Source organism: Chelonoidis abingdonii, chromosome 16, assembly GCF_003597395.2.
Source record: "Chelonoidis abingdonii isolate Lonesome George chromosome 16, CheloAbing_2.0, whole genome shotgun sequence".
In the NCBI taxonomy this organism is placed as follows: domain Eukaryota; kingdom Metazoa; phylum Chordata; order Testudines; family Testudinidae; genus Chelonoidis; species Chelonoidis abingdonii.
In genome coordinates this window covers 25939014-25962726 of record NC_133784.1, presented here as the reverse complement: position 1 = coordinate 25962726, position 23713 = coordinate 25939014, and the positions used below count along the sequence as shown (strand labels likewise).

Sequence of the window (23713 nt, the reverse complement as noted above, 5' to 3'; positions counted from 1 at the left end):
ACAGGCTCCAAAAAGCCAATTCTTGAATGCATAGTGAGTGTGGAATCGATGAATATATTTCCAGTGGGTTGGTGTGAGACCAATGGATACCAACTGAGATCTCCTCGCAGAGCTATAGGTACCAGTTCTGTTCTCTTTGTAATTACTAGCAGTCAAGGTGGGGATGGAAGGTCTTTGAAGCTTTAACAAGTGCATCTACTGCAGAATTATCCCTGTCATACTTCATGAAACTACAAATGAAAGTGTCATCTCATTTTTTAAAATGTATGCAATTACTAGTGTCTACATAAAATATGAACATGAAATATTTTTAGGACTCTTTCATTTGTAGGGGGTGAGGTGAAAAGTGAGACACAGTACAAACTTGTACATTCATATAGTTCATATGTACTATGCAATGCAAAATGGCTAGGGATACAGTAGTACAGATAGCATACAACCTTTCTGGTCAGTTCAGAATGAGATTTAAAGTAATATAAGGGGCATATCAGAAAGGTGACCCCCCAGCAACAGTACTCTTGATTGCAACACAGTTTGTGTATAGAATACATAGCAATCTCAAACATGATCTATCAGTCAGTCCATGTAGCTTTAAATTCATCACTCTGTTGAACAGTTCTTCTAGGTGTCTGGCTCCTCCAAGCACAAGCATAGGTCCATGTTTCACCAAATCCACATGTCTGTCTTTCTGTTATAGCAGAATTGTTTTCACTGTAGCAAATGCCTGGATTGTAACCTGTATTTGTAGTTGAACACTGCACTTAACATGTAGCTATTTTTATATAACTTCACAGCATTATCTTGGTAACATCTTCTTGTCTAGAACTTCTTGGTGACATTAGATTGCCCAGTTAGACCTGTAAAATATTCAAATATCACAGTATTGATGGGTGTGAGAGAAGGCAGTCATGCTGATTTATTTCTTTTTGGCTGTTGTTATAAATACTTTGACTGGCCTGAAAATCCCCTAAACATTTTTGGATAATCTCACCCCAGATTGACTGGTATAAACCTCGTATCAGAGGGGTAGTTTTGTTAATCTGTATCCACAAAAACAACGAGGAGTCAACCAGACTCCTTATTGTTTTGGTATAAACTTTGTGTCAGCTGTTAAATGACTGCAGCAATTTTTTCATGTAGATACCTTTGGCTTAAAACTTAGAGGAAGTGCTGTCATAAAAAATATTTTGTAATGGAAGTTTAACTTGCTTGGCTTTTTTTTTAATTCTTTCTCTTCTCCTTTCTCCCCACCCTAATCCGGATTTACAGTGAACAAACAGAGGAAAATTGCTGTGGTTCAACCAGAGAAACAGTAAGTAACATGTTTTTTATTATTATAATCAGTGTGGATAGTGATTTGTCTTTGCATCTTTGGTTTCATAGAAAAGGGACAGTGACGTTTGTTGGGCCTGAGTTTATACCTATACTTACTTCCCACTGATACTGAAAAACATTTTCTGCCCTTCTGAAAAGAGAGCTACAGCACTGTTCAGGGACACTCTTTGAGTTGGAAGCTGTGGTTTTAACAGTTTAGTGCATATAGACTGCACTGATGATTAATAGATCATTTTACTCTGGGATTTCAGTTGTTGCTTCATCCCTTGTTTTAAGAAGCTGAGTGATCTTCCAGTATTGGAGGACACTTAAGGTTTTTTGCTGTCTAAAATATTTGTCAGCATTGTCATCATGTGGATTTCATTATGGAAGCTTTGAACTATTGTAGTGGTTATCCTGAGTTGGGATGATTGCTTCAACTCTTTTCAGTTCATTTTCAGATTCATTCTCCCTTCAGAGCATACAGCCACCTTCATTAGTGTTAATGTGAGTGCAGTGTGCATGTGCTCTGAGAAACAGAATCTGACTTCCTTAGTGTTCTGTTGTGCAATTGAGATTTCCACATTATTTGATGGGAACGTTCAGCTCTACCATGTAAGAGCTCTCATTCAAATAGTGTGCAGCAAGGGTGTTCCTCCAGAATGGGAGTTGTATTACATGAGATGCTTACCAGATTGAAAAAGTAGAGGAAAATGGGAGAAAAAATAGTTCAAATAGAGACCATCCTTGTATCCTCATCTTCAAAGGTTTTGTGAAACTATGTAGCATGAGCTTGTTCAAGTGACACTCACAATGGTACAGTTACTCTTGCTGACCTTGATATCATTGTAGGTATCAGATTTTATATTGTTGGACATCCCAATACTTGGTCCATTGTTTTCAGTAAAATAGACTCTCCTAACATGCCAAGCCACCTGTTTTTTTTTTAAATGGGGCCATTAGAAGTGTGTTTTAGTTTTTGTTTGAATCCACATCTTTTCAAACATGCGAAATGTAAAAACAGTGATGGTGTCTCCAAATGGAGTGGGCTGTGTTACCATGCACCTTTGACACACCTGGCTTTTTCAAACAAGGGAAGAACACTACTGGCATAGAGCCGAGCTAGATCAACATAACTAGCTCTTCCTGCAGCCTGAGTAAAGTCGTTAAATACTACAAAGATAATTGAAACCTTAGCTTGACACACTAAGCTGGGAGTGAGAAAGGACCTCACCTTTTTGCAATCTGGATGTTGATGTATCAACCTTGGTCTCTTCCCAACGTCCTCTCTCCATTTCAGAATTTTGTCTTCAAGGGCTGTCCATGAGAGGCTGAAGAACCAGGAACTGAATTCCACTGATTCAGGTAAGCGTCTTGTTTGTTGGGTTAAGAAGGTAGGAGAGTTCTGTATCTCTATGGCATAATTGTCTAGCTGCTCAATAACTTCAGCTGTCCTGAATTAGTACAATAGGGTAAAAACTTTTCTGAGGGATAATCTTTCAAACGGCAAGGAAGATTTAACTTGGTAACAGCATACAATTACTGCTGCACATGGTGCAATGAGAACATGTCTTGATGCTGGAAGTTGGATTATTGTAGTACCTAATCTTTTCTCCCACCAATGGATGTACTACGAGCACTTGGAGCCGAAATATTTAGTCTTAATAACCCAGTTGTTTACAAAACACTTTCCTCTAAGCTATATAAATGGTATACATACCAGTAAATCCCATATGCTGTGTGTGACAAGGAAATTCTTGTCAAATTAATGTCTAAGCATACCCCAGCAAAATTACATTAAAATAATATTGAGAGAGATACATAAAACTCTGGCACTTGGGTTGGCCTGTTATAACAAACGCTTCATATTCCATGCTGAACTGTTAGAATACTATATTGATGTGCAGGTTTGTTTGTCTTTGTGATAACTTGATCATCACTATAAAGCAAGACTTTTCAAAGTGTAAAAAAACTCATATGCCAAATGGCGAAATCTACTCATTTTCTGAAGTGTTAAAACAATGTATATAAGTATATCTGCTGATGAAACAGCTATACAATTCTAGCCGCATAGTATCTAGCCCTAAATTGCTGTATTTCCCACACAGTAAAATGCATGTCTAAGGTTGTACCACTTTGCATATTAACTGGTTTTAAAATGGAGATATGATGTCAATATGTCAGTTTATAAACCACTGGAATTAGGGCCTTTTAGATTAAAGTGCTTTTCAGTCAAAATTATAGGACTACTAGAGTAAAATTATTTTTGTATTTGTACATTCATAAATATATTGATATAGCAGCTTAAATTCTGAATGATTCCAAGGCGTTTTACAGACTTTAACTGACATGCAAACTGAAAACAAGGATTAACAGTTTAACAATGCAAAGCAATATTATACAACAGTTTAGGTTAGGAAGTAGTTAAATAGCTTCACTCCTTGAAGCTGCAAGGAGAATTTAGGGAGCAGTAATTACTGGACTTGAAATTTGTCAAGAACTCTGGTGCTTGAATTACTAATCTTGTCCAATTATATCATGTGGCTAGGACCTTTGTTGTTTTTTTTTTTCCCCCTCCAACTGCATAGTTTTCCTTAGAATCAGGCTTACTTAGAATATCTCCTGTTAAATCACCAGGACCATTTCCTTCAGTACAATGGAGTTTCTTTGTGGTCTGACCCAGTCTGACCCTGCCTTGCTTCTTCTGACACCTTCCCAGAAGAAGATAGCATGGGTGCAGGTCATAGACTTGCATGAGATGTAAGATATAATCTCATACCGTATGTTACAGAGCCACTCTCTAGTGTAGATTTGTCATACTTCTGTGCCCATTTCACCTATATAATGCCCTCCAATCCACCTCCACTGGGACTTCCAATGGTTCAAACATATGAAGAACTATAAACAGCCAGCTTTTGATTTATGTTGTTGTAATAAATTTGCCACAGAAATGTTTCCTGACTGTCCTTTTTATCCCCTTTCAACTCCTCCCTCTTCGACTTTCCCCACATTGAACAATATTAAATTTTCCCAAAATGACAATGGCCATAGGTCTCTGACACTAAGTGATCAGGTATTTTCCATCAGGACTAGAAATGTGTGCTTTCTACCTTTTGGAAAGGGAAACGGCCTGCTTTTAATGTAGTTGTATCATATACATCTAGCCCTTTTCAAGAAATCTCTTAAACTATATTGGTGGTAACTTGCATATCTGTCTGCTTCTAAAGTCAGGTACCTTATTTACACTATCTAGTATAAGGCTTTTGAAAGGGTATGCACTCTGGAACCTTTTAAAAATTACCTAAAATAGCAAATTCTTATGTCTGCTTTCTCCAAAAATTCTATGGCTCAAAAAAGTGCTGTATATTCCAGTGGAAAGTTGGTAATATGCCATCTTTAATGGCATGAAACTCCCATCTCTAGCCTAGATAAGTATACATGTGACCCTAAGCCTGTAACTGGTGTGAGAATGAATATTCCCTGCTAAGGGCCTTAGAATACTGACTCTTCACAGGAAAAGGAGGCAACCTTTCTGGTGCTGATTTTTTTTTTCCAAGTGTTTTTTCCTGCTTAGAATGTTAGAAGTAGTTGCAGGGAATGGATCATTGGGAGAGCAGAGATGAGGTGGGCAGTCAAAGGCTCATGATAAATTGCAGAGCTGTGTGACTGGATCTGTTTGTGGGCTCACTTCGTTTTACGGAAATTGCCAATACATAAACAGGGTGTGAGCATGCATGTAAAATATAAGTACATCTCAGAAGCATCAATTACAATCAATGCTGTCGTTGGAAATGTGACACTTTAACTCCCAAAATGTATGTGACTTAAACTTTTTTTCAAAATATTAAACTTTTCAAGAAGCCAGTCTTGGCTGGGGAGATTGTATTACATGATCTAAATCTTTGCTGCTGATTTTCATTTCTCAGTTGTAATTAATGGAAAGTACTGCTGTCCAAAGATCTACTTCAACCACCGATGCTTCTCAGGACCTTACCTTAACAAAGGGAGAATTGCAGAGCTGCCTCAGTCTGTGGGACCTGGGAACTGCGTTCTTGTCCTTAAAGAGGTGAGAGGGTTATGAGCGTGTGGCTGTGTGTACAGTACTGCATATTAAACTCCAGAGTGACTCTCAATTAGAGATAGGTAATGGACTAATCAATATAAGACAAGGGTTCTCAAACTGGGGGTCAGGACCCCTCAGAGGGTAGTGAGGTTATTACATGGGGGAGGTCACAAGTTGTCAGCCTCAACCCCAAACCCCTCTTTGCCTCCAGCATTTATAATGGTGTTAAATATATACAAATGTGTTTTTAATTTATAAGTGAGAGAGTCGCACTCAGAGTCATGCTATGTGAAAGGAGTCACCAGTACAAAAGTTTAAGAACCACTGAATAAGGGATTGATTATTGTTGGTGAGTGTTCTGTTTCTTGTCTAAAATTAAGCATAAGGTATTGAGTGGTTAGAGAGATGGTAAAATACCTCTGATCCACCAGAGATGTAATCATTTCATTATTATTGCATTTCTTATTTTTATGTCAAGTAAACCCTAATTAACATTACTGAAAACTACCAGCTGATGATAGAATAGTTCAGCCCTATTAAAATCCCTATAACATCCAATTAGTTTATAATATTTTAGCACTTTTTTCTTTTTGCCAAAAAAAAAAAAAAAAGGCATTTCAAGCAGCCCAAAAAGCTTCTATTGTGTTGTGTTGGAATATATGAAATATGGTTTCTGTCCTATGAAAAAAAGTAGTGGTGCAAAATATTCCCAACCGAATGGGAAAGCTCTCTCTTTTTAAATAGTTTTTTTGTATTTTGTTGCAGGTACTTAATTGGGCCTATGTCTGTGCAAAGCTGCCAGATTCATGACTTTTTCACTCACACAGAGCAAATGGAGACATTTTCCCATTGAAAACTGCCTCATTTCAAGAAAATATTACACAGGAAATCACATGAAAATGGCGCTTGTGACAATAGTCATTTTGCTGAATTTTCCGCAACAATATATCTGGGGTGCAATATCTCCTGAAATGAAATGGTGAATGTTTTCTGGGGAAGTTCCTCTAGAATATTTTCCCCACTTCAGTACAACTCTCCCAAAATGACTAGAATGTGGGTTAAGTGTGGAGTTAACTGTCAGTCCTCTGCTTTATTGCATCAAACAAAAATCAGGAAGCAAAGATCGTAGGGAAGGCTTTCTGGCAACCAAGCCACTTGTGACAGCCACTTCTGAGTTTATGATTTTAGGGAAAATTCATACCATCCCATGTATAAAAATTACAGTAGTCTTGCATCCGCTAAGAAAATCTGTAAGCATTTTCCTGTCCTTTGGTGACAGACAACATGGTGGTCAAAAAACCTGAACCCCGTCTACAACTTCTACTATAGTTAGCATTTGTAGAGCTGCATCACTGCAGAAATGTACGTTTTTCTGATGCAGAGCAACTATGTGTGTGTGTGTGTAAACATTTTGCATGAACTGGAGGGGAAAAAAGAGTAAGCCACGGGTGAATTCTGTAGCTGAGTTTATCAGAGTTAGAAAAATTAATACCCTCAATAAATTTGCAGCGAAGCAGTTTAAAGATAATCAGATGGTATGCCTTGGGTGTAAGGTGACTGCCATGAGACTTGGGAAATAGTTCACTGTAACTTATGTTGTACAGTTGGGCAGGCAGCATTATAGGGGCACAGGAGTCGCCTTCCTCTGAAGCATATGGCATCAGCAACTACCCAAGGCAGGATGCTGGCTTTGATGAACCATTGGTTTTATCTGTCATGACAAATCTGTATTCCTGTGAGAAAGAACCAGATTATAGAAGCTGCCTCTGGGAGGGACCTTTGTTGCATATTAAATGTCTTTTTTTTAAGTAGTAGATTTTGTGCTCCATTGAATAGAGAAATGGTGTTCTCTCATGGACAGAATATGGTACAACTGCACAAGATCCTTTGTGGAGGTGTTTTTGCAACCTTTCGAGGAATGATGACCCTTATTTTGTCTCTTTGCTTGTTAAACTGCAAATGGTGCTAGCTCTTCCCACATCAGATTCTGTGTTATGTTGATACAGATGTTTCATTTCATAGAGGGTGAATTGAATAATTTAATTTGCTTCACTGTGGACTTCCACAGGCCTTTCAAGCAAGGCTCAGGGTACTCCACAGCAAACTGAGCCTATCTATATAGCAAGGCTTCTGGATTCTGCAGTACTCCCAGTGTGGCAGACTGGAAATTCTGTGGCAGCTTTATTTAAATTAAAAAAGGCCTGACTTTCAGAAGTGCTGATGAATACCCACAAATCCTACCAAAGTCAGTAGCAGTTACAGGTGTTCAGCGTCTTTGAAAATCCATCCAGGAGTTTAATTACGAAAATGAATACTACAATCAATATAGTATCCCTTGTATTTATATTGATATGCTCAATATTTTTTATGCTGCCCCTCCTTTTTGGTTTTTGATGTATCTGAGTTTTGAGCTGATCTGTATAATCACCTTGTGGAAGCTGATGGGGTGAAGCTGAAGGTTTCGCAAATTGAGGCCTTTGACACCTGGGAATGTGTTTTGGAGGTGGTTTGGGACTGTAGGAATAAGCATCCTATCTAGATCTTTCTGCTAAAAAGATGAGTGCGAAAATAGTTAACTCTGAAATCTAAAGATGGGTTGAATGTCAAAGTGATTTAACACCCCACTGACATATGAGGTTGCTAGGACTCTTCAGAGCTCTTTATTCAAGTTGGCTGCAGAATCAGGAAGGCAACACTGCACTGATAAAATTGCAAATGTGAGCAGATGATCACTGCAACAAAGGCTAGAAACTTTTTTTTTTTTTTTAATGAAACCTTAGATTCTGGTGCCCTGTTCTGTAGCACATGACTGATTTCACAGCCAAAAAGTCATTGATTACACAGGACCATACCTTTGGATGATACCCAGAATTATACCCTTTTTCCCACCCAGTGTGTGTCTTATCTATTTAGATTACAAGCTTTTGTGGGGAGGGCCATCTACTATTTTTCGTACAATGCCTTGCACAATGGCATTCTTAGTTGTCTCTTAGGAACTACCATAATAAACATGATTAATAGTAAAAGCTCAGGAATGAAGTGACATGTATAGGCAGCAAAATGTCACTGGCATTACCCAGGACTGCCTGAGCTTTATAATGTCTACCCTTGAATTAAGTTGGGTGATATGAGACAAGGACAGTGAATCTCCAAAAATTTCTGGAAGCTGATGAAATTAGTCATCTTTTGGCAGTCAAATTCTGAAGACTTGGCAAGACCCTGCTTACAGTCTGTTATGATTTATCATGTAAGCAGTTGCTTTTTTTTTTTTTTTTTTTTTCCAAATCCCACTATGAATGAGTTTAAATCTCAGATAGTAGTGGTTTGATGCTGGTTAATTCAGAAAAATGGAATTAATCTGCCAATCCACCGTAGCTCTTCAAAACGTATTTACCTTATAAATAACCTAATGTGTTTTCCCCTCCTCTTTTCATCTTCATTTGCAGGTTCTCACTTTATTGATCAATGCAGCCTACAAACCTAGCCGTGTTCTTCGAGAACTCCAGCTGGATGAGGATGCTGCCTGGCATGGGCATGGAGAGACCCTGAAAGCAAAGTAAATTCCTGCCCCACATCCCAGTCCAACTGATCCCAGTAGTAATATCTTCTGCAATCTACATTTTTGTTTAACTGTTTGCCTTGTCAGAAAATGACATGTGATTTGTTCAAGACAAATAAGGACACTTCATAACTAAACCCTCGAACTCATGCAAAATGTTTCAGGAACATCCAGCAGAGTTCAGCTGATATGCTGTTGCTTACTGAATCAGATATGCTCTGATACTACTTTGATTTCAGTGTAGTATTACTGGATAACTAGTACAACATGGCATATGCACTAGCAGATCGGCAAAAGGGTAAAAGATTTGTAATTTGACTGAAGATAGTTTTGTGTTTCTGCTTTGAAAGTGTCAGGGAAGGTTTTCAGACTGTCAGCACCTTCAGCCAAATTCCATAGTGGAAAAATATTTCCCTTTAAATATTAGCCTGTTTACAGAGCTGGAGTCAAGCACTGGGAAGAGCTGGGTTGGGGAATCCCTTTTACATTTTTGATGCAAATATGCTGCCCAGCGCTCCTGGGGGCCTCACTGGTCCATGATTTCACTATTACTGAGAAACCAACATGTGGCTAGGAACCGCACTGAATGAATATTGTGATCATATTAACATAATATAATTATTAAACCCAGCAATTCTGAGCCATTTGGTTAACTACCCAAAAGAGAAGAAGGATGGTGCTGTAGTTGAGGCTACTAGACTTTTACCCAACCAGGAGATGAGGATTCTGTTTCCAGCTCCGCCACATACTTACTACATGACCTTAAGCAAGTCACTAACTCTCTCATTGCCTCCATTCCCCATCTGTAAAATGGACATACTTACCTACCTCGTGGGAGTTCTGTGTACTCTGATATACTGATGGGTCCATAGAAAAGTTTATGTAAATAAAATAAATATTGTGAGAAAGGAAAGGTCAGTTCTGAATGGCTTATTGCAGTTATTAAATATATTCATCTGATATAACAGTGAGGTCAGAGATGGATGGGCAGGCTACCTATGAAAATCACTGCCTGTTTTTTTCTCCATATTTCAGATTTTAGGGCCAGTATGTAATTCTAAGCAGAAGAACTGTGGTCTGAGTTATCCCCAATAGACTCACTAGCATATACCACTGGATGTACTAAAAAAGCAAAGCTAGGGAATGATGCTTGACTCAGCTATATACAACACCCCCACACCATGTAGTTCCTCCATAAAATCTGTCTGTGTCATATAAGGCTAGTGGACAAATAGAAGATGCTCTTTCTTATTGCTTCATCCTCTGCTGGCATCAGGGAAAACATTAATCTGTTGTCTTCAGTCAAAAGAGAAGCTATCATTCTGGCACATGGAGCCATGGTGTTACTAGCCTTTCCATTCCTTGATAAGTTGCTTAGTAGATTGAGGAAGAGTGGTTGGAGTCACAGAGGGTTGGTAATGTGATGTATAGCTTTCCACATCCAAATAACCTGCCAAATGTACCTGAGTTCACTGGGGCTGTAAGTTATCCATTTAATGGCTGTTCAGTGGCCTCTGCAGTGAGTTGGTGGAGTCTGTCCAGATCCTAGTAAGGAGGTGTCTACATGCCAGTGGACATTAATTGGCAATGTTTGCATTACCATCTTAGATTAGATGATTTAGTCTCCATGCCCATATAAACTATGGGAATATTTCTTCCAAATTACATTGGAAACATACTAGCAGGGCAGTGTGCCGAAGCTTGGCACAGCAACTGCCCATGCTGTACTAGCTTGTTAATATTTATTCACATGTGCATCTGTCATTTTATGTTGCTAAAGGGAGGACTTGGGGTTTAGATCAACAATCATAAAAACCTTCACAAGCTCTCTTCAAACATTTTGAATATGTAATGTTTGATGTTGATAATGTAATATAGCACCTTTATCATAGTGAATAACAGTATTAGGACCAGCTAGATTATTGATGATATTCTCCCAATGGCAGGTACAAAGGGAAGAGTTACCGTGCCACTGTGGAGGTTGTGAGAACAGCAGATCGGGTGGCAGATTTCTGTAGAACAACCTGCATCAAACTGGAATGCTGTCCAAATCTCTTTGGCCCACAGATGGTGCTAGATAAGTGTTCAGAGAACTGCTCTATCCTGACAAAGACCAAATACAGTGAGTAGATACTAGGGTTTTTTGCCAATGTAGTGATCTTCATCTAGACAGTGCCTTTGATCCAGAAGGATCTCAAAATGTGTTACAAATTATATATCACTTCATTCACCCTAATGAGCAGCCCAAGTGCTAATGATATAGACCTAGATACCCGTATCTTGGATCAAAACAATGATTATCTAACAGTGAACTGCAACATCATAAAACCAACCATTAACTATTATGCCTAATGTTGTATTAATTCCTGCTGCTGATTTCTAGGACAAAAACTGATTCCTGGATACTTTCATAAAAAGTTTTATGTCACTCCTGCTACTCTGCTTTAGAATAAGCTGCTTCCATAATGTCTTTTACTAATTTGAACTCCTGGCCACAGTGAGAGTAGATTATATATCATCTCAGTAAATCTGTACAGACCCCATCACCACCATCTTCCACTCTATAGCTGATGACATTGTTTGCACCAAAAACTGTTCATTTGAGGCCTTTCTCAGAACTAAAAAAATATAATCTCCCTTTGTTGAGTGATTAACTTTATTAATAAATGCATACTTGATGTATTGTATTGAAGGAAAGAATAGACCTATTCATGTTGATGCAGCAAAGAATCCTGTGGCACCTTATAGACTAACAGACGTTTTGGAGCATGAGCTTTCGTGGGAACATTCATGTTGATGTTCTCCACAGTTGGAATTTCTGTTGGAAAGTTTTCTGTGAATGATTCCTGAGGGTTGATAAGTGATAACTAATGATGCTGAAGTTCCGTTACAATACAATGCATGTGAAACACACGTTCTTTGCTTTTGTCCATGTAGCGCACTATTATGGGAAGAGGAAAAACAAAAGGATTGGCCGACCACCAGGTGGCCACAGTAATCTGGAAGCAGGCATGAAAAAAACAAGCAAGAGGAAGAAGAGACGAAAACACTTCTTTGTCCATAAGAAAAAACGTTCTTCCACCTCAGTGGACAACTCTCCAGTTGGCTCTCCCCAGGTATGCAGCTACAGGAAACTTGCACAGTACAGATTGCGTCAGTGTTGGAATAGGACTTTGCACAGCCAGTTACCAGTTCTTTTAGACTCTGTGCAGCCAAAAAGTTACTGTAGATCAGAGAGACGAGGTGGGTGTGTCTCTCACTGGCAGAAGTTGGTCCAATAAAAGATATTGCCTCACCAACCTTGTCTTTCTAATATCCTGGGACCAACATCATTACAATAGCACTGCATGCAACTGGGAGTGTAAAGATCAGAGACTGTCACAGGACTTTTATGTATTAAATTTCCCATTCTAAATTTATTATTTCTCTTCTTCTTCAGGGTAGTGGCGGGGAGGAAGAGGATGACCAGGATGACATAGATGAAGAATCATTGAGTGAGGACAGCACCTCAGAGCAGCAAGATGAACTGCTTGAAGAGTCAGAAGTGTCGGAGAAGAAATCGCGGTCCTCCTCCCCCACGCAAAGTGAACTGTCCCACTGCCTGGCTCAGGATCAAGACAAGCGGAAGAGGAAGCTCCGGACCTTTTCCTTCTCTGATGATGAAAATAAACCCCCTTCACCAAAGGTACCTCTTAAAATACAAAATTTCTTACTTTCTCAGTGGTTTGATCACTTCCTCAGGCATGGGGAGGGAGATACCATTAATTCACAATTTTTCCTCCATTTGGCAATTTGCTGTGAATTTCACTCATCATCCTGATTGAAAGTTGCTTTTAATTTCCAGTGTACACCAGGAGCATGCTGTGTCCTGTCTTTCCAGTGCTAAATGCAAAGGCAACATTCCTTGAATTGTAAGAAGGGCTGACAGAGCAAATGTTGGCTCTACAGGTGGTTAAGATAGCAGCTGTGATGATCTTACTGGCTAATCTATTCACTCAGCCAAGGCCAAAATGTTGTTGTAAGAGGATCCTATCTTTGAAAATATTACCAAAATTATCAGCAAATTTTAGTATTTCTTAAAAATAAAAATGCCTGTTTGTGATGAAGTGACAAGCCGTTGCTGTACCAAACTGTTCCTTCAGAACTCGAGTCTGCAATTATTAAAACTTAATTTTAACATAACTGTAATGAAATGTAGTTTGATTGTATCAGAACCCACCCAAAACTTAAGAAACATGAAAATAAGAAGGTCCAATGTGCCATTGTCAGATTGCTTAAAATGCTATCAGAAGCAATCCATAAAGTTTTCAGTTCCATCTCCAATACAGGCTGAAAAGCAATACATACCACAACTTTCACTTCCATACAACCTTAATGGTGACCTCATATTCTCAGATCATCTAATAACAGAGCAAACTAACTTTCCAAATGAATAGACTAATATTGCCAAGATCACAGCTAAGGTTTTGCTTGTGTATTGTATGTGATGCTTGTAGTGCGATACAGTGATAACCGGGGGAGTTCTGCACTTGAATTGGAAAGATGCATTCTCTTAGGCATGCAAAAATAAGTGTTTTCAGGCCCTGCTGCTCTCTGGGAATCCAGGAGCAGAGAGAAATCGAGTAAAAACCTGAGATTGTGCATCACCATGCCTGGTGTCAGGCAGGGACCATGAACTTGAGGGGACTAGCACTTCCCATGCTCAAAGCAGCATACAAATATTACTAATCTTCACAACTTGTCTGGGAGAGAGTTAGCGGATACTACACCAATTTTTAAAAAAATTAAAATAATGAGTTTTGGGAATTTTTCCAAAAGCAGCACAGCAAGCCATTGGCAGAGCTGGGATTTTAGAACTCAGCACTTCCTGACTTCCGATTCTTAGCATTCCGCTGGACTATGCTGTCTCTCAAGTTCAGAGTTATTTTAGGAGCATACTATGTGAACATGGCAATATTTCTGGACATGGCAAATATAACATTTTGGGGTTTTGGGGGGTGGGTGGGTTAGGAGCTAAAGACTGAAGTTGCTGAAAAGCTGCAACTGGACAGTAACCCTCTGGAATGGAGCGTGGCTGACGTCGTGCGGTTCCTCAAATCCACAGACTGCGCCCCGTTAGCCAGAATTTTCCTGGATCAGGTATGTAACACTTTTTAAAATACATGAACCTGCTGCTGCATTATGTGCTGATTGACTGACCACATGAAACCAGTTTTAATTACTAAAGGGTAAAACATGTTACTGCAGTTTTTATAATGTTTTTGATATGGCAAAAAACTTTACACTTTGTTTTTTACAGCTTGTTCTAAAATAGAGGCATTTGATTATGTTCCGTTGCTTACTGAATGTTTTGCTATGTGATGCAGTTGTTTTCAAAAACTGACTTGGGAGAAAACCGATATGCAGCAACTAGAACAGGTCACAATGAATTCAGTGACCTATTTGAAAGAGGATATAGAGCTTGTTATACTGACCCAAATAGCACTCCCAATATCAAATGATTTGTAAATATTGTACCGTTTACTATAAATAACACTTGCAGAGTGCTTTGTAAACCTTGAAGTTTGGAGACTGCTAAATATTTGTTACCAGGCATCACACAGTGCTTTGCTGATGCATTAGCAAAGAGGAAGAGTGATAAATAAAGTAGGGAGTAGCTCCCTTTGATGGACACCCAGACAGCTAGTTAGCTGTAAAATCCCTCTTGGTAGCTGTTCTTTACTTGCTTTACCTGTAAAGGGTTAAAGTACCCCACGTAAAGGGGGGAAAAAGTGGGCACCTGACCAAAAGAGCCAATGGGAAGTCTAGAACCTTTTTTAATGGGGGAAAAAAACTTTCCCTTTGTCTGTTGTTCTCTGGGCTGCAGGAACACGGAGCAGCAATGCTATAAGCAGAAATGCTGTGTAAGATCTGAACCCGGTATGAAAAAGTATTTTCCATACCTTGAAGAAATAATTTGGATAGGGAATGTTTAGTTAGACACTGTCAGGTTTGTGGCTCTCCTCTGTGCTAACCCCTGATGCTTTTGTTTGCTTGTAACATTTAAGCTAAACCCCCAAGAAGCTAGTTTGAGTGCTTAATTTTTGGAATTGCTCTTCTAAAAACTAGCAAATGCCTATGTTCCAGATGTATTTTCTTTCTTTTTGTTTTAATAAAATTTACTTTTTTTAAGAGCAGGATTGGATTTTTGGTGACCTAAGAGGTTTGTGCATGTTGTTTGATTAACTGATAGCCACAGCTAATCTCCTTTGTTTTCTTTCTCAGCTCTTCCCCAGAGGAGGGTGAAAGGGCTTGAGGGTAGCCCACAGGGAGGAATTCCCAAGTGCTCCTCCTGGGTTCAAATGGGGTTTTTTTGCATTTGGGTGGTGGCAGCGTTTACCAAGCCAAGGTTAGAGAAGCTGTATCCTTCATAGTTGAATACAAGCCTGGAGTGGCAAGTATTAATTTTTAGAATCTTTGCGGGACCCCTCTTTCTGCACACGATGTGACAGAGTGGGAATTCAGCCTTGTTTATCACAGGGAGTCATTAGGGAAAAAATTTTAATGCATATTTAAGAGGGTATCAAAAACACAGCACAAAAGAGAGAATCCTTTTAATGTATTTTTTCATATTACATCTACCTTTCAAAGGTAGATTTTGCCAGTCTTGCCTGTTAAGTGCCCAGTACTACAAATTGCCAGGCCCCTCCTGGGTGGTGAACACAAATTTTGCTAAGGGCATAATATGAAGGCTGTAGGTATTATTGAGGGTGTAATTTGGCCTGCATAACCTGTATTACAGTGTGGGGATGCATGAGAACACAACCCAGATTGCTTCTCTGAACACAGATTGAGTTTGCAGGGCTAGAAATTAGGGGGAGAAAATCCCATTACTTGTAAACTGAATACATTTTCTTTGAAACCATTGAGACAGTAAGGATGAAACCATATGATCCCTTGTTTAGACAATTTAGAATGGACCTGCACTTCAAGATGAGGAAGGAAGTGGGTAATGAGAGGGAGATTTCTAGCTAACTGAAACAGCACAAGTGAAAGAGCAAATTCCTAGGGGTAGAGAGTCGTGAGCTGAAATTTAAGGAAGCTAAAATTTGAATGGGAGTAAATGAGCAACTAATTCTGCCTTATCAATGTTCTGTTTGTCTCCTGACAGGAAATAGATGGTCAGGCGCTTCTCTTGCTCACCCTCCCCACTGTTCAGGAGTGCATGGATTTGAAACTTGGGCCAGCCATTAAACTTTGCCATCACATCGAAAGGGTCAAACTTGCTTTTTATCAGCAGTTTGCTAACTGAGGGGTGGCCAAATGGAAGTGGACCTTTGGAAGCACAACTGCAGCAACATGCTCCTTCCTTTCTGGTGGGGAAAGCCAAATGGGGTTAAACATCTGTTCAGCCACAGTTTTGCACTTTGAGGGAAGGAAGACAACATCTGGAGCAAAATATCAATGCCAACATAGCCGCTACCCTACCAGCTGGCTGCTAGCTTGAGAAGACGAGTCTCTCATTCTTTTGATCATGTCTTTTTTAACTTTTAATAAATGGTTACAGAAACATTTCCTATAAGGAGACAGACGTTTCAAGAGTTCTGGTGGTACAGAATTAAAAAAGATAAAGGAGAAATGGATGCCATGTAAGTGAGAAGGCAGCTACTGGAAAATGTTTTTCCTACTCCTAACCAATCAAGAACTCCATTTCCTTTCCCTGAAAGAGAACATTTGCTTTAAGACAGCACTGACTTTGGGATGTGCTTTTTACACATCGGCGCTTTTTTTTTAATTTAAATTAGCTCATTGTCAGGACAATAATGTGGCCACAGGGTTCTGAATGTATGGTATAGCAAGAGTTGTTTCTTTTATATTAGTGTTTTTGGATTCTTTTTTTTTCTTTTTTCTTTTTTTTAAACTACCTCTGCCGCCTGCACAGTAAAAGTGATTACTGAGGATGGGAGGGGGTTAATTCTTTTGAGAAGTTCATTGGTAGCTGTACAGCAGCTGCTGTTCCTTAGAGAGATCTAAAGCTCAAAACCTTATCCCCCATGGAGTTCTGATCTCCAGGTAAGCTCTGTTCCAAAGCTTTGACTGAAAACAGCATACATTTGTTTGGCACTTCAGGAGCATCATCTTTTTCTTTAAGAGGAGTTTGGAAAATATAATGCTTTACGCTCTCTCTCTGTTTTGGGTGGGAGAAAGAGAAAGGGCTCTCTATTCTGCATCCTGGCTGTCAGGTAGAATTACTGGACCTATCTTTTAAAAACATGGCTTGAATCTCCTTGTCCCTTTTCTACCTGTACAAAGTAGCTGGGATCATAGCAGAGCATATTAAATGCTGCTCTTCTCCCTGCCGCCCACTACATGAACCTCAGGTCCATGTGTAAACTAGGAAAATTCACCATCAGTTCAGCTCCACCAGAGAAAGCAAGAGTGGGAGCTTCAGTGTGGACATGACTCAGGGTTTTTTTGACTCAGAGAAGTCCATTTGGCAAAAGTGATTGAAAACTAAGCTCTGTCTACACTAACTTCTGCCAGTGGAGCTGCACTAGTGGTGAACTACGTGTCAGGCCTGAATGGAATCAGATAGCCATCATAAGGAGCTCTGTACAGCTGTTCTCTTCATAAGCTTTTAGTGGGCAACAGAGCCAACCTTACTGTCTAATACTGCTGTGTAAAATGGCATCAAACCTCAGACCCACTTGAAAATGAACATTGAGTTCCAGATTCTATGCATTCATCATCCTCTACCTGTGTTCGTAAATGTCTGGGGGAGCATGAGCCGATATTTTACATACAGGTGGGAAATCAGAAAGCATGCCTTCCCTGCTTTTCCCTCCACCCAGACTCCTGCAGAAAGCCCTGAGGCAGGCACTAGGACACTTGAAGAAAGTAGGGGATGCCTGGTGCTTGCTAAGGGAGTTTGTTTGAGGAGGCAGTGCAGGAAAGATATGTTTAGTGGTTTCCAAGATGTATGGGAGCTAGAGGCTGGCCATAGAGGCAGTCTGAGCTCCATGCAAGCCTACTGGGTTTAGTTCCTAGGATGTTGTATGAACCAAACTGTAGGGTTCAGTTAGGGAATCCTTTGTAAACTGAAAAGTGTAGGGTTCACTTTGTCCGAGTGTCCATTCCTGGCCCATCCAAGACCCTGAAATGAATGCAGTGAGGCAGTTTTCACTGAGACCAGCTCTGGATAAGCAGAGGGTTTCTTTTGCTGCAAGTCCCTTAGAATAGTTCAGTCAAGGCAAAAATATTTAGAAATGTGCTAAATTCCAAAGAATCCTTCTCCACCCTAAAATAAAGATCTAAATGTAAGACAAACTATTTAACAGTTAATACCCTTTGGGAGGGGGGAGGTTTGAGATTGAGATGCACACTCCTTTCTTTTGTTTTTCAATCCATAGCTAGCAAGGTTTAAAACATATTTTTATTGAAATCATGTCCCAATCCCCTCCCAATATGCATCTAATAATGGAAATTTTGGTTCTTGATTTTTCCCTTGGGGAAATGAAGTGACTTTTGGCACTTTGCCTTGACAGACTTGACCAACATGCAACATCAGGCTGGACGATCATACAGAACAAGGTTTCCAAGGCCCTCTATTAAGTGAAGGAAAAGCTGACTCCAAACTCTGTTGGCAGCTTTGTAGCCAAGACTGCTGCATTTCCTTCTTGATAAAAATGGGTGTGCTTAGGTAGATGTCAGAAAAGTACAGAACTTAAACATAAAGAGATATTTAACAAACTTTTTTATCACAGAGTCTAGGGCTTTTGTTTTAAAGTATAAATTTCATACTCCATTTGTCAGCTGCTTCAGAGGCCAGTGAAGTAGCTACAGGTCACTGTGGGCATGTTTTATAGGCTGATTTTTCTGCCTCACTTTGGAAGGCATTTGCAGTCTGGTCCCAATGGGATCCACTTTTATTTGAGTTTTCAAAAGGGATGTTTTCCATTGTTTGTGTATAATGTTTCTATGCTGCACACATGTTCTTGTACACTTCACTTCCTGGGGAAAATGTACTCTGTCTTTATTGCTAGATTTAAAGGGGATATTTGGGATTGCCTATGGATGGTCTTTTCATTTGATACTGTTTTAAAAGATCCTTTTCCATCTACAATACAAAGAGGTATTTTGGCTTATATCTATTGATCTTACACTGACATGACTTGAAATAGGCTCACGTGCTACTGTAGTTCCTTTGTTTCTGCAAAATTAGATAGCTTTGAGTAGTTTGTTGGATGAATCTTGGCATTAGGCTAATCATATCTTCATCAGCAGGAGTTGCTGTGACCTGAACTGGCTTCAGGGATTATTCTGTATCCACTTGCCATAAGTGTTGCATGGGAGGTGGGCAATGGTGTTTTGCACGTCTCTAGGGAATCTTCGCTACAGGAAAATGAGCTCCTTATTAGGTACCACTCGTACATACAAAGGTAAAGGAGGCTCTTCCATGGCTGACCAGTTGAGGAGCACAGGATTTGCTTTTCCTGCCTCCCTCACTTCTTTTCATATTATAAACTTGAGTGGCTGCGTTATACAGTCTGAGATTAGCACATCATAGCTTTAGGAAACTTGGGTGCTACCCGCATAGTATTTGCTTATGGGGCTACATTTAGCCATGTTTAGCAAGCAGATTTCATTAGCGGGCTGGTGTATTGTACTCCATGCGCTAGTAGAAAATGAGCCCATAGCAAAGGGGTGCTTGGTCTCTAAAAATGTGCATGTTTTAACATCCCTTGGATGGCAAGTTAACATGTCCCATTTATTGTCAGGTTCAAGAGCCACTTTTAGCCGACTCTCCCAAACAGGCAGAGATGAAAGGAAAGAGACCCTTCCAAAAAGGGAAAGGTACAAGACTGATCATACTGATCTAAAGCTACTTTCATTTTTTTCTAGCATTTTAAAAAAAAGCAAGTAACTTTCTGGGGAACCAGGTAGAAAGCCATTCGCATTTCAGGGTGGTACAGAATGCCCGTGAGCTTACCAGACCCTTATGGATTTGATAAAGACTGCATGTTCGATGGGACTCAGGTGTAGTTTTTAGATTTCTGCCTATCACAACACTAAGAGTTCTCTGTTGTGGTGACAGACTTTGATGCTCGATTTCCTATTCCCAATTCTAATGATATATAGAGAGAAGAGAGGACTGTTAAGTTGCTAAGTTCAAAGCAATATAAATATATTTATTACTTGCAGGACTTAGCACTCCATTTTTCCACATGATGTACAAAGATTTTATATATAACTAGAATGAGGCTTGATTGGCTTATGAGATCTTGATGGCAGCCAGATAGGTTCTGCAAACCCATCAAATTCTGCAGTTTGATTGGCTAGGAAATGGATGCCTTCGCAAATCCACCCCACTGTTGTGTTCAAGACAAAAGAGCAAAGCAAGTATGTTGGCAAAAGAAAAGTCACTGGATTAGGTAACCTTATCATAAAGCCAAAAATATGATACTGTACATAGCTTCTTCCTAACCAGCTGCTGTAGGACTGGTTACTGCCCTACTGTGAGTTTTGAATACATTCACTAAGCACAGAGGCACAGTCCTCAGAGATATTTAGGCTCCTAACTTCCATTGAAATGAGTGGAAGTTAGGACACTAAATACCTTTGAGGATCTGGGCCAATGTAACTGAGTATGTCTGAAGGCTTCTTAAATGTTGGTTGAAAACTCCATTTCAAATTAATAATGTGCTGAGCCACATTTTAGTGTGTTGCCTAACTTTTCCCAAATCATACAAATAGCCTTGTTTTTTAAGGCAGCCTTATGGGTGAAAGTGTAGAGTGGGTCTTGGATACACTGATTACGGTATAAGCTTCATTATTGTAATTTGCCTTTTTTTAATATCATATTTGAAAATTGACCAGCAAAAATGGAGTATAAGATTGGTAGGACTTCAGTATCTCCATGCTGGATTCTAGCTAACCATAAGTTGGATCTGTCAATGTTCTGAAGCATATCACACACGGCAGATGGAATTGTTTGATCAGAAGACAAACGAGGTCTTTTTAGTCTCTCACCAGTGGTGAGAGGCTGAGCCCTAAGCCATGGAAGTCAGCAGATCTCACTCTGACAAACTTCAGAAGCAGAGGATCTAAGTGACTTAGCACAATCAAGCTGACACCTGTAATTGACTCTGCTGTCTCATGAGTACCTGTGAAAATCTCCAGCATTGCCCAGGGTGAGGAAAACAACTCAGATCTGGCTTTAGTGGTGAGGCTGGAGCTCTCAGTCAAGCAGGGTGATGCATAGATGAGTTTGTGAAGTCCAGGAAAAAATGAATACTGCCCCTTCCAGAAGTCGTCTGGCTCCAGTTTCCAAGAAGCCTCATGGGAAGATATTTTCTGTGTTTCTCTTGAGGTCTCATGTTTCTCGTCCCTGTTCTTTTGTTTGTTTTTCTTCTGTTAAAGCCTTTGTAGACAATCAGAGGTCTGCTGGGAGACTCCATCCTGGCTAGTATCATCACCATGCATAGGCCTCTTTCTTATACTAAATCATTGGAATTGATGCACTTTTCCTGTACTTTGCCTTTTTAAATTAGCTGCTTGTTCTTCAACCAACCGACCAACAACAAAACCCAATTTAAATGCATATTGTGTTTGTGTCCTTCCTGCTTGCTTTTTTTCATTTTTTATATAATATATGCATTGAGAGTGAAATATGAAATGGAGGAGAAATATGCACAAGAAAATATGCCTATCTATTTCGATTTTTTGATAGGTATAGCAATTGAATCAAAAAGGTTTTTAAAAATATTTTGGATGAATATTTTGCTTCTTTCTCTATAAATAAGAGTGTACAGAAGTTTGTGGTATATTATGACAGTTTTAAGTGGTTGCAAGAAAATTAAAAAACAAAACAAAAAACAGTGTTGCAGGGTTGTTTTTGTTTTTACTACAGTTGGGAGTAATGTTTAGTACACAAGATGGAAATCTGAGAAATCAGGAAAAAAATCCCTTTCCCTTTCCAATATAATATTTTGGAAACTTCAGATAAAAGTTAACTGCAAAGTACTTTCTAACATCAATTGACTAAGCCACACAATTCTTCTGTTAGTAGTTTTTCTGAGGTTGTGCAGCCCCATCAAGTGCCAGGTCCTGTTCTTTATCTATGCTTGCTTCCTTAGGGAGGAAAGTTTTGGTGTTCTGTAAGTTGGAAAAATTGAGGCAGAGAAGGATGGTGGCTTCCCCAGATCATACAGTAGTTCAGTGGTGGAGATGAAAATAAAACCTTAGGAGTCTTCTGATCCATATTCTTCATTGCTTTCCTTTAGCTGAGTACAAGAGAGCTGTTAAAGTACAATTAAAACCAAACCATGTGGTAGCCTAACTATGCTACTGCTGGCACTCCATCGGAACAGAATTTATTTTTATTCATTTAAGTCTACACTTAAAAAAATAAAAAAAAATCTGGCTAAGCTCCATCTCAATATCCTGAGTTTCACAGGGCAACTCTGATTTTAAAAAATAGCATTCCTTTCATGAGGTTTTTATACTGGTTTTCAGTAAATGAGTGCCTTACAGTTTGTTCCCCTGCGTACAGCTTAATTGCCCTGTACAAATTTTACACCACACACTTAAAACAAGTGAGATGTACCAGTGGGAGTGGGATAGAATTGCTTCTCCTACATTGAACTGAAATCCTGTATATTAAAAGATATTTTTAAATTACATCGATATTTGCTTATATAGCACCTTGCATCACAGAGATGCCTAATATTTTGCAAATTGTGTATTCAGTGAAAACGGTCTTTTGCCCTTTTAAAGTCTGAGCTTTGTCAGAGGGGAGTCCCACGAGAGCCATGTCAGCTTGCAACTACCGTGAGCCCTACAGTAGGTGTTACAGGAGGTGCTCAATTGGAAGCGTGGGGCTCCTTGGTGAGTAAAAACTTGGTCCCAAAGCTATAACTTATTTCTGTGAGGTGTCCAATGTTCTGTGCATGCCGGATGCTGTGTAAGTTTAACCAGCCTGAGAGTCCTATTCATGGAAAATACAGGTACAAAGGCCTAATGGAGTTTATAACCATCCAAGTCATCAGAGCTTGGAACTTGCATGTGCACCACTGATGAAATACAGGAGTGTACTTACTCATGTAGAGTGGTGTTGTTAAGAGGGTGCAGTGCTAGACAGTACCGTAGTCCTTGTGGCAGTGATGTGTGTGAATGTTACCCCTACCAGGTGAGCTACTGTTTGGTGAGCTGTGCCCTACTTCAATCCTTTTCACCCTAGGTTTTGAAAAATTATATTTGTTATTGGAGTCCTCTTTATTTCTTCAGGTGCTTTTGAGCTCCAAAGCACTCAGAAGCGGGGGGGGCTGTCTTGTTCAGCCTTTGCTACCCCATTTCCACTCAGACTTCATTTCTCTTTGCTCCGGTCACAAACAGGTAATTGTTACTGCCTGGGCTGTTTACTTACTGAACCACTAGCCATGCTTAAGTTCACACAGTTAAATCCTTTCAGTGCAACTCAAAACACAATAGTAGTGACCCAATGATAATTGGAACGGAGAGGCAACATGCCATACTTGGTTTTTGCCCATACTCAGCACTCTAGAAATTTCAAAAGTTCAAAAGAGATTCCTTTTCTAGGTATAAGCTTGGGGGTGACCCTGCCAGCAGGTAGGGGATCTTGGGGGACAACTACTGCACTGGTGGGTTGCAAAATAAACTTTATTAAGAAAATGCAAAAAACAGGGAAAATTCAATTGTGAGGGGTATGGGGTTTGTTAAGGTAGACAATTGGGGAGGGGTTTCTTATAGTAAATAGTATAGGGGGTTTCAATAGTGGG

General features: G+C 39.6%; 1 protein-coding gene across 1 annotated transcript in view; it reads left to right on the top strand.

Moving 5' to 3' along the window:
• The window catches only part of SFMBT1 (Scm like with four mbt domains 1), a 136326-nt gene extending 114535 nt beyond the window's left edge, over positions 1-21791 (top strand). The window contains exons 12-21 of the mRNA XM_032805826.2: positions 5-118; positions 1270-1312; positions 2615-2679; positions 5241-5380; positions 8824-8933; positions 10883-11058; positions 11874-12052; positions 12376-12621; positions 13947-14075; positions 16087-21791. Of these exons, the coding sequence (XP_032661717.1) occupies positions 5-118; positions 1270-1312; positions 2615-2679; positions 5241-5380; positions 8824-8933; positions 10883-11058; positions 11874-12052; positions 12376-12621; positions 13947-14075; positions 16087-16227 (1343 nt within the window). The 3' untranslated portion in view covers positions 16228-21791. The remainder of the gene's footprint in view (positions 1-4; positions 119-1269; positions 1313-2614; positions 2680-5240; positions 5381-8823; positions 8934-10882; positions 11059-11873; positions 12053-12375; positions 12622-13946; positions 14076-16086) is intronic.
• Positions 21792-23713: the final 1922 nt, after the last annotated feature.